We start from the raw sequence: 11,863 nt of genomic DNA, 5'->3' as shown, positions 1-11,863 counted from the left end.
TTCAACCCCCTTCGAACTTTTCGACGTTTTGCTTCAGTCCTCTCAGTCCTCAGATATGTTCTACAGGAATCGTTTGATCGAACTTGAAGCACAGAGAATTTGAAGTTAAGGAGTGTCGCTGAAGTACTATTCCGGCCACTGTTCAGAGCTAATGTTGAGTTTTATTGACAGCCAATAACACACAATGAGTATATTCACAAAAAGTTAGAAACCGATTCGCTCCAAATCCTCTTCAGAATTATTTGAAATAATTTCAAATTATTCTGAAGAGGAGTGAACCGGTTTCTAACTTTTCGTGAAAGAATAATTGTTCTGTATCTGTTGGAGTTACTCATAACAGAATTCTTCAGCGCAAGTACTCGTTGAAATGGATAAGTCTAAAAAATGACTACATGATTCTGAGCGTGGAAGTAGAATTTTTTTTTGATTTGTTGTTGTTTTTGACAAAAAACCAAAAAAAAAAAACAACAAACACAAGTCGCGAAAAGTGCATCGGATTATTGATTATTGCCGTATAAGTTCATAGTCGTTGTTAATTTCTTTGAGGGAAATATTTGGAATTATACCGAGCCAGGTAAAGTAATTCAATGTCCTTAACGAAAGAAACCATTAGAGCAGTTCAAACCTCACATAAGAATACATTCATCCTTACAGATGTTCGCCCCAGAGAAACCCACAAAGCCCACGGAATTGGCTGCTCACGATGATGCCGCCCTGGCTGCTTCAGCTGCTAATGCCGTGGAACAGTGGCGTACTTATCAGAATACCTACGCCCTGTATCAGCAACAACAAGCGGCATACGAGCAGTATATCGAAAAACAATCAACGCTGACCAGTTTAGAGGAGCAACAACAAGCTTATAACCAATATTTGGAGGCTCACACAAATTACCAGAAGCAGCTGGAAATGTATGAACAGCAAAAATCCTACAACGAATACTATTCGGGAGCCCCTACAGTCGGAGCTTCTGTGGCTGCTGCTCCAGCTCCTTTCTATCCGGCGTCCGGCGGAAATGTTCCGATGCCTTTTCAACCGAACCAGCCGATGCCTGTTCCACCGGCTTTCTCGACTCCGCTGGCTGCAGTTGATCCCTACTACGCCCAAATGAACGAACATCGACGGGATCCTTCGACTCTCAAACATCGATCATCTGATTCCAGTAGAAGATCTAAAGCCTACACAACGACCAATTTCTACGGTACACATTAATTAAACCTTAGTATTTAAAACGAATAAATCCAAATTTTTTTCAACATTCCAGCTAATCCCGAGGATGAGTTCTTGCTCCCCGCCGAGTTGAAGCAACAGTTCAAGGAACTGGAATGCTGCCTGTGCGTCTGCAAGATGAACTCGCACATTTCATCGAACATTCATTACCAGTCGAAAGTACACGAGAAAAAGGTTGTCCTGTGGTTAAAGGATTGGTGCAAGCAAACGGGAACGCCAATGCCGCACCGGGCACGTCGCCAGCAGGAACCGGTAGAACCCGTTGGCCCGAATTCAATGCGCTGTGACGCGTGCGATTTGACGCTGACTTCGATCCAGCATGCCAACCAGCACTACACTGGCAAAAGGCATCGCATGGTGGTAAGCGGCAAAAAGGCCCCAACCGGAAGTGGTTTCGTTAATCGAGAGGGTCGCTGGGTCCGAACGTAAGTAGCAGTTAGTTTTTTCTCCTGCTTTACAAATAGAACATAATATTTGCAACTGTACATTTATCGGATTATGATTTAAGTTCAGACACATTCGCACCAAACATTTTTATCAAAATTGGAATTGATAGATTCGCATAGTTGGAAAGTTAAAAACACAAATGTTTTTCTGGGTTTTTTAAATATGTATATGCAATCTAACTTATGTCATGCTTAGATGAACAGTACAATAATAAAATAAGTACCGAGATCTGATCGAAGCCTATCAGATCAAAACTGACCTTTCTTGAAAAGAGCGCCTATAGGAGTCAGGAATTTGAGATAAAATTTGGCAAATGAAAATATGCATTTACTTAACACATTGCGGACCATGTACGAGATTTGTCGTGCTTTCGGTTGCCGCTAGTTCGCTACTCTATGAAGCAGAACTCCAATGTTAAGAATTAAAAAATATTATAATTTTTAACAAAATTGAACACAATTTTAGTAACACCTCAAAGATACTAAATTTATAAGATTTAGTCCATTGGTTTCTGAGATATAGAATGCTGAGTTTTGGTGTTTTCTGGATCAGGTTTCGTCGCGGTCCTTAATGTTTTAATTTTACCTTTTTCGGTGGATAAAGTTACCATTTTGGATTTAAAAAGCATTCACGTTTTTATCTCGATAAATTTTACCTTTTTATTATTTTCCGTGTATACACCGCGAAAAGAAAATGTAGACGTGCTACTCAAAGGTGATTGTTTCACTCGCAAGTATAACCATTGGATTCGTCTCGCAACACTCGTCGTGAACAGTCGCGTTTTCCAGTTTCTCGATAATCGCGAACAAGTGTGTGAGGTTACGTCCATTATATCCGGGAGTTTGTGCCGTTCGGACGGTTAAACGGTATTTTGTGCCGCGTGGAAGCAAAGATATTAGTTTTCCTGCTAAAAGCAGATGATTGACGGATTGAGTGTTGTTTTTTTTGCCGAGCTGACTGCATTCGCATAGAGCATTTGGTCACCACGAGGGCCGCCGCCATTGTTTGGCGAACCAAGTCCTCCGTCATCACTATCTCGATCATCATCATCATCATCAAAGTGGTCGTTTCCGAACGAGGCTGAATCGAGCCGTGGCAGCCATCTTCAACCAACGAGGAGGACCACGTGGTTGGGATCACCACTAAAGGAGCCAATCAAGACAAAAATAAAGTTTGTGATACTTTTTCTTTCTTTTATCTATTTTCTATTCTGTTTTTTCTCTATTTTATATACATATATATTTCGAACGAATTGAGCTTCGCTTTTATTTTCATAAAATATGAGCGAAGGCGGGGGGCCGGACCCGCCAGATGTAGATGGTGACAAAATCATCTATGAAGATGAGGAGCATCTTGAGGATTCAACTGTAGCTGGTCCTTCGAATGCTCCTCCTTCTTCGGCAGTTGATATTGCTCCTCCATCTGCAGCTGCGGAAAAGACAACCCGACTCCGAGTTTATCCAGAAAGCTCAACCTTCACTGGGCCTTGGGTGGTTTTTATCCGGCCCAAAGCAAACGGAAAAGGTTTAAACGTAGTGCAGATCACTAAAGATCTGGCGAGGTGGCCCTCCGTTACCAGTGTTTCAAAGGTACGGCCAAATAAGCTGCGCATTGTTGTGGCCGACCGGAAGGCCGCAAACGGGATTCTTGCCAGTATTTTTTTTAATTTGGAGTATCAGCTCTATATTCCATCTCGAGACGTAGAGATCGAGGGTGTGATCACGGAATCGAGTTTGGAGGCTGAATACGTTAAGGCTCACGGCGTTGGTAAGTTCAAGAACCTTGATTCGACTTCGGTCAGAATCTTGGATTGTCGCCAACTCAAGACTGCCAACGTCGTTGATGGCGTTAAAAAGTATACGCCTTCAACCTCGATTTGTGTGACCTTCGCGGGAACAGCCCTCCCTCACTACGTCTTGATTGACGGAATTTTAAGGCTTCCAGTACGCCTTTATGTGCCTCGCCCAATGCAATGCAAGAATTGCATCAAGTTGGGGCATACTGCTTCGCATTGCTCCAACAAGAAGCGATGCTTGCATTGTGGGGAGAATCATGAGGAAGGAGCATGCTCAGCAGTAGAACAGAAATGTATCTATTGCGGGGGCTCACCCCATGATATCTCCTCTTGCGAGGCATTTCAGGCAAGCTGGGATAAACAGAGGCGCTCTTTAAAAGAACGTTCTAAACGTTCTTATGCCGCCATACTAAAGAGCGCCTCTCCACCGGCCCAATCTCAATCTGGTAACATTTTTTCAGTGCTGCCAGTTGATAATGATGACACAGATACGGCTGATGAAGTACAACCAATACAACTCTCTGCAGGATGCTCTCGAAAGCGTACTAAAGCGCTTTCTCCCAAAGTACCATCAAAAATTCCGGCTGTTATCTCTCCAAACAGGATTGAGAAAAACAGACTGTTGTTAACAAAGAACATCAAGTTCCTCCTGGTTTCCGCGGTAAAGAATCTCCACAGAACAAATCAACATCGGCGGGAACCTCGCAAAACCACAACATCAAAGAAGTTTTGCCAGAATCATCCACCCAATCTGGGCTTTTTAAACTGTCCGATATTCTAAATGGAATTTTTACGTGTTTTAATGTAGCGGAATCCATCAGAGGCGTTGTTACAACAATGCTTCCTGTAGTAAAGACATTTTTGAAGCAATTGATGCAAACTTGGCCCCTCCTTTCAGTGTTTGTCTCTCTCGATGGCTAATTTACGCCAAGAGGTCAGAGATATCACTGTTCTACAGTGGAATTGTCGAAGTCTTATTCCAAAATTGGATTCATTAAATTATTTACTTCATAAAACTTGTTGCGATATTTTTGCGTTGTCCGAAACTTGGCTTTCTTCTCAATCTAACATCTCTTTCCACGATTTTAATATCATCCGTCTGGATCGTGACGATACTTATGGAGGAGTGCTTCTGGGGATCAATAAGCGCCACCCCTTTTACAGAATTCACCTTCCTTTATCAGGCGGAATTGAAGCTGTTGCATGTCATACAACTATAAGAGGTAAGGACTTATGTGTTGTTAGTTTGTACTGGCCTCAGAGAGTTGCAGTGGATCGAAATCACCTAGAGGACCTGTGTTCAGTTTTGCCTGAGCCAAGGTTGATCCTGGGTGACTTCAATTCGCATGGAACTGTCTGGGGAGAACAAATTGACGATAGTCGTTCTACTCTTATCTATGACATTTGCGACAGTTTCAATTTAACAGTTTTAAACACGGGTGAAAAAACACGAGTACCTAAACCTCCTGCAAGACAAAGCGCAATTGACCTCTCGCTCTGCTCAAATTCACTATCATTTGATTGCCAGTGGAAGGTGGTTCATGATCCTAATGGTAGTGATCACTTGCCTATCGAAATCACAATCACCAATGGGGTCAACTCTTCAAACACAATTAATATGACATATGACCTTACAAGACACATCGACTGGAAAAAGTATTCGGACAGAATATTAACAGCCATCGACTCTATGCATGTTTTACCTCCTTTGGAAGAATACCACTTTCTCTCTTGTTTGATACACGATAGTGCAATTTGCGCTCAAACAAAACCCATCCCGGAATCATCTGTGCGTCGAAGGCCTCCTAATCCATGGTGGGACCCCCAGTGTTCCAAGCTTTATAAGGACAAATCAACAGCATTTAAAGATTTTCGAAAACATGGAACTCTTGTCCATTTTGAGGCATACGTTTCCCTTGAAAACCAGTTCAAAAAATTAATCAAGGGGAAGAAAAAGGCGTATTGGAGGAATTTTGTGGGTGGTTTATCACGAGAAACATCCTTGAGTACCCTATGGAAAGTGGCACGCAGCATGCGTAATCGTTCATCTACGAATGAAAGTGAGGAATATTCACATAGATGGATATTCAACTTCGCACGGAAAGTCTGCCCAGATTCCACACCTGTATGTATGTATGTATGTATGTATGGTTCCCCCATCGGTAGCAAGGTCCTGCCTATGTCTGTGTGGCTTGGCCTTCGAATTTCTTCTAGGGCTTCCACGGTCCGATGGTTCGTCGAAGGAAGGCATCCAACCCTCAGAAACCTACAATGGCCGGCTACCCGTGCCGCTTGCAATAATATCTTTGGGTTATCCCCAGATGCATTCCTTCGAAAAATATAAATATTATAAATTATCTAGTGGAAAGGAAAATTACTTAAAATATTCAATAAATATGCAGTTCTATAGATTAAACAGTTTTCTTTAATAAAAGGATACGGACCTGGAAAGAAATTTTTTAAATATGGCAAATTTTACATGTATATATAGGTATAGTTTATAAGACAAGCAATTTTATAATTTAGTATTGATTATCAAACTTCCCTAAATCAAAAAGTAAATAACGAATATATTGCTAGGAAAAAACTCTAGTTCCTGAGCTCCTATGTTAAATCGGAAAAGTTTTTAAATGAAATGAGCAATAAAAAAGCCATATGCATGTTTGATCATCTATTTTTCAACTATCAAAATTGGTGCGCAAAGTCAATGTTTTGTTATTAAAATCCAAACAAACCGATATTTGTCCTTTTTAAGTCACGCGAGTCGAAATTATTTATAAATTTTAGTACTGTTTTTGTTCATTATGCAAACAATTTTAACCATAAATACCTACAAAAAATTTTAATCATAAATACCAACAATAAAACTTTATAAAATGTTGTCATACCAAAATATCTTCCGCTAGTTGATTATTGAAATGGGATAAAACAATGTGGAAAATATTGAATGAATGAGTCTGCCTTGAACCACCCTAGAAATCTTGTAATCAAAACCATAAATTTCTTATTGGAAATGCCTCACCGGGTTTGTCGTTCTTCTCTCCAAAAATGCTGCCAGCCTACTGCGTTCTTGATGATAACGCTGAAGTCGATGATAGAGATGATGGCAACTGCTGTTATCGAAGTTAGCTCACATTTGAGAGACTAGCAGATGGTAGCAGATTAACCTGTTTTCCCTTGTGTGTGTATTACTATAGCAGCGGTTTCTTACATGGCACATCCGCACGTGTAACTCATTCTCACTTCGTTAAGTTTTCGTTAACTATTCCAACACGCACACTTATGTAGCGAATATCGAATGCATAACGACACCACTTTTGAGAAATGGACGCCATTGATTCTTAGAATTATTAATGCCTTAACCATTTATTCATTGATGGTTTGTCACGAAAACACTTGACACTTGTTCTCCACAATCTTTTTCCCCATCAATTTCTTCTTTTTTCCATCAGCTGAAAATAAAACTAACCCGCCGGCATCGATTTCTTTCTTTGAATAGAAATCAAGTATTTCACAAAAAAAACACGCATCTTATCGAGAATTATTCCTAAAACCACGAATTCATTCATCTCTGCCGACAGCACAAAACAGCATTCGGATCTGTTAAACTTAACTCGCGTTTATTTTCACAGCTAGACTACAACCACAGAGCGAACAGAAGAAATAAACCACTCTGCTTGGTATCTCACAAGCAACTGTCTGCCCAGATTCCACACCTGTGTAAAAAATAATCCGGAATGTGCCTCCAGAAAGGTGTGGTCTGGATTCCAGCTTTTCGATGGTCGAATTCTCACTTGCCCTCCTCTCTTGCAACAATTCAGCTCCGGGAATTGATAAAATCAAATTTAACTTGTTGAAAAACCTTCCGGATGCCGCAAAATTTCGCCTGTTAAATTTGTTCAATCAATTCTTGGAGCACAACATTGTTCCCCAAGAGTGGAGACAAGTGAGAGTCATTGCTATCCAAAAGCCGGGAAAACCAGCGTCTGATCCCAATTCGTACCGTCCAATAGCGATGTTGTCTTGTATACGCAAATTGATGGAGAAAATGATCTTGTTTCGTTTGGACAAATGGGTAGAAACAAATGGTCTCCTTTCAGATACTCAATTTGGGTTTCGAAGAGGCAAAGGGACGAACGATTGTCTTGCTTTGCTGTCTTCAGAGATACAAATGGCGTACGCAAAACGTGAGCAAATGGCTTCAGTGTTTCTAGACATAAAGGGAGCTTTTGATGCAGTCTCAATAGAGGTGTTGTCAGACAAGTTGCACTCCCGGGGTCTGCCTCCTCTATTGAACAACATCTTATACAGCTTGCTTTGTGAGAAACATCTGAACTTTGCTCATGGAGATATTGCAGTTAGAAGAATCTCTTACATGGGCCTCCCGCAGGGTTCATGTTTGAGTCCACTTTTGTACAACTTTTATGTAAGTGACATCGACAGTTGTCTCTCTGAAGGCTGCACTCTAAGACAACTTGCAGATGACGGCGTGGTGTCTGTCACAGGATCTTCCGAGTCTCATCTGCACAGACCTTTACAAGATACTTTAGACAGATTGTCTTCCTGGGCTTTGGGGCTTGGGATTGAGTTTTCCCCTCAGAAAACGGAGATGGTTGTTTTCTCTAAGAAACATAGACCTGCTCAACCTAAGCTTCAACTCTTAGGTAGAACGATCACTCAATCGAGGTGTTTTAAATATCTTGGGGTTTGGTTTGATTCCAAATGCACCTGGAGAGCCCATATTGAGTATCTGAAAGGAAAATGCCAACAAAGAATCAATTTTCTCCGATCAATCACTGGCACCTGGTGGGGAGCCCATCCAGAAGATCTTTTAAAATTGTATCAAACAACCATTCTCTCAGTGATGGAATATGGTAGCTTCTGCTTCCAGTCAGCTGCCAAATCTCACCTCATTAAACTCGAGCGTATCCAATACCGCTGTCTCCGCATCGCTCTGGGCTGTATGCCCTCAACGCATAACATGAGTCTCGAAGTTTTGGCGGGAATACTTCCTCTTAAAGATCGATTCAATTTACTATCACTCCGGTTCCTCATCAGGTGTGAGGTCATGAACCCATTGGTGATTGTGAATTTCGAAAGGTTACTTGAGCAAAATCTTCAAACTAGATTTATGGCTATATACCATGTCCTCATGTCAATGCAGGTAAACCCTTCTTCGTATTCTCCAACTCGTGTTTGTAGCCCAGATTACGATCATTCTTCTGTCCAGTTTGATTTGTCTATGCAGCAGGAAATTCGTGGAATCCCAGTCTCACATCGCCCTCTTCTGATTCCAAGAATTTTCGAAGCTAAATATAGACATTTCGATGCTGATAAAATGTACTTTACCGATGGATCACTTATAGAGGAAGCAACAGGATTTGGAGTGTTCAACGAAATATTTAGCGCCTCTTACAGTCTCCAGTCACCATGTTCTGTGTACATCGCAGAGTTAGCTGCTATTCATTGCGCTCTGGATAGTATCGCTGCTCGACCTGTGGAACACTACTATATTATAACTGATAGTCTCAGCTCTGTTGAAGCAATCCGCTCCATAAAACCAGGAAAATTCACGCCGTACTTCATCGAAAAGATACGCTATGTATTGACTACTTTGTCAAGACGTTGCTTTTCCATTACCTTTGTCTGGGTCCCCTCACATTGCTCGATAGTAGGCAATGAGAGGGCAGATTCCCTTGCAAAGGTGGGTGCGATGGAAGGCAACATTTACCAGCGTGAAATCGTATTCAACGAATTCTACTTCTTGGCACGGAGAAACTCTCTTATCAACTGGCAGCGCAAATGGGACGAGGATGAGCAGGGTCGGTGGTTCCACTCGATTATCCCAAAGGTAAGCCTTAAACCCTGGTTTAATAGATTGAACCTGAGTCGGGATTTTATTCGTATATTTTCCCGTCTCATGTCCAATCATTCTTCCTTGAATGCGGTACTCTATCGTATAAATATTGCTGGCAGCAATTTATGCGGTTGTGGCCTAGGTTACCATGACATAGAGCATATTGTTTGGTCGTGTGAGGACCATCTTGTCGCTAGAACGAATTTAATAGACTCCCTTCGGGCCCGAGGAAAACCACCTGACGTTCCAGTGAGGGATGTGTTAGCTGTGATGGACTTGGACTACATGTTCGAAATATACCTTTTCCTAAAAGCTATTGATCTCCGTCTATAATTCTTTTTATTTTCATATTTCCCTTTCTATTTCCTATTCTCTTCAAAAAGTGTTAAAAAAGTGATCTAGACTTAAGCAAACAATTGTAAAAATCAAAACGAGTTTGGCTCCTTAAAGCCTCAAGGTATGAGCCGTTTCAAATAAACGAATTACAAAAAAAAAAAAAAAATATAACCATTCATTCCAACTTACCTTGTTTTTTAGAGGAAGTAAGGGTGAAAAGGGCGGACAACTAACAGTGTGATGCAGTATTTTTAAGACATTTAATTTTAGTAAATAAGTTGATCGTTATAACTGTAACAGTGCGAATCTATAAAAATTCAATTTTGATAAATGAACCCAAACAAAAGGGCAACGCCTGGACTGTTTTGTCGACATTTTATCATCGTATTAAAATCTGATGCGAACAAACTCGACAACGGTAAGTGAAACAACATCAGATTTTATCGTTATAAAATGTTCAAGCTAGTCCAGGTGTGCCTTCTTTTCCACTGCATAAGCCAGCGTCAGCTACACAAGGTATAACGACGCAACATCGTTGGTTTTTGTTTACCAAGCAGCTATTCGATACAAGTGCGATCTGCCCCGACTCGAGGAGAGATCGACGTAAGCTGACCCAACAAACAAAAATGCGACATTCGGCCGGTCCATTTGCTGCCGTTTATGGAACTGGGCCGAATCTCGGCGATCATGGCTTCATGCTTTGTTGCTGGACAAGCATTTTTTTCTGACTACAGCATCCTATCCTATAATTTTCAGCATGGTTCACCTGTTCACTGCTAACCATTGTATGAAGGTGGAACGTTGAAAGCTGAACATGGAGACTGACTGAGGTGGTATTTTTTATTTTAAAATTTACAGGAGCAGCATTGAATCGATAAACGATAAACTTTATATTGATATGCGATTTGTGACAGTAAAATCTAGGATTCCTGGTGATAGATTTTTTGAAACTTTTCCACTGTTCTTACGCATGTCAATAATCGACCTTGTGAAGCGCATCTAATTATCTCTTATATTTCAGTAAAACGGATGAAAATCCCGGTAGATTTGGCATCGGAACTACATTTGTACAGAAAGAACGTTACAATGTTCATGATGCCAAGCGAATGCGCCTGGAACCACCACCTGAACCTCCGATGTCTGTAAAGGAGGTTTTGACTGACGCTTCTCAAGCTGTCGCAACCAGCAGTAGCGCAACGGTTCTTTCAGCAATTCAGCCACAGTTATTTGTACCACCATCAAAGGCACCGGCTGTCCTTCCGTCAACTCCAGCAACGGTAACGACTCCTGTCACACCAACATTCGCCTATCCTGAGGTTGTCCAAAATACTGTAGAAGCTGAAGTCCTGAAGAAGGAAAGTGCCGACTGCGTCGATAGCAGCGGAGTTTTTTGCAAGGTTTGTCAAATTTCTGTTACTTCGGTCGCCGTAATGGAAACTCACTTAAAAGGAATTAAACACTTGAAAAAGTTGAAATCAGTCGGTCGCATGCTGCCTCCGGATGGCTCGAGCATTAGTGCTATTGGTGGGGACAGTATTCTTTCTTCCCTGAACAAACCGGTGCAACAAAACGATTGGTCTTTGTATCGTATGCCATCTGGCAAGTACTACTGCAAATCTTGCAACACAATAGTGGCGGATGAGAAATTGTTCGCCCAGCATTGGTATGGCAAAAAACACAAGCTCAAGGTTAAGCAAGAGTCAGATGACTCTATGAAATCAACTGGTGCTCCGAAAGCTAAAAAACCTCGTATTTTCAACAAACGCTCGTCCTTCAGAGGTCGATCAATGCCGATATCGCAGTACTAAATTATATATAATATCTACATATTGGACACATTATATTGGAATATATATATATATATTATAAGAACATTTAACATTTGTATTGATTACAAAAAATATTTGTAAGCATTATATTTCAAATAAAATGATCCATTATTGTGTGTGGCAATTTTTCGAATATTATTTTAAATCCTAACTTCCGAAGTCCTAACTTTCAAAATGTATACTTGCCCGACAGAGTGCACCTGGTTCTCGACTTCACGACATTCCGCAGGGTTCGCTTACAAAAATGAGGATATCAAATAATCTCTGCAAATTAGTGGAAAGCTATTTCCAGAACCGTAAGCTACAATACATCACGAGCGAAGGATTTCAGGAAATTGATATTACAGCTGGAGTATCGCAAGGGTCGATACT

At 41.1% G+C, this 11,863-nt stretch overlaps 1 protein-coding gene across 1 annotated transcript; it reads left to right on the top strand.

Moving 5' to 3' along the window:
* Positions 1-445: 445 nt before the first annotated feature.
* On the top strand, positions 446-11,608 carry LOC129747419 (uncharacterized). Its single transcript, XM_055741628.1, has 4 exons — positions 446-574; positions 655-1,198; positions 1,262-1,652; positions 10,684-11,608. The coding sequence occupies exons 2-4, from the start codon at positions 655-657 to the stop codon at positions 11,468-11,470; spliced, it is 1,722 nt and encodes a 573-aa protein (XP_055597603.1). The 5' UTR covers positions 446-574; the 3' UTR covers positions 11,471-11,608.
* The last annotated feature ends 255 nt before the right edge of the window (positions 11,609-11,863 follow it).

This window comes from Uranotaenia lowii, chromosome 2 (assembly GCF_029784155.1).
Source record: "Uranotaenia lowii strain MFRU-FL chromosome 2, ASM2978415v1, whole genome shotgun sequence".
Classification (NCBI taxonomy): domain Eukaryota; kingdom Metazoa; phylum Arthropoda; class Insecta; order Diptera; family Culicidae; genus Uranotaenia; species Uranotaenia lowii.
This window is presented reverse-complemented; position numbering and strand designations above follow the sequence as displayed.

What these genes read in the sequence shown, in the direction of transcription:
- LOC129747419 (XM_055741628.1), top strand. Translation starts at nt 655, where the DNA reads ATGTTCGCCCCAGAGAAACCCACAAAGCCCACGGAATTGGCTGCTCAC. An exon ending in CACAACGACCAATTTCTACG is followed by an intron (nt 1,199 to 1,261) that starts GTACACATTAAT and finishes TCAACATTCCAG; the next exon opens with CTAATCCCGAGGATGAGTTC. An exon ending in GAGGGTCGCTGGGTCCGAAC is followed by an intron (nt 1,653 to 10,683) that starts GTAAGTAGCAGT and finishes CTTATATTTCAG; the next exon opens with TAAAACGGATGAAAATCCCG.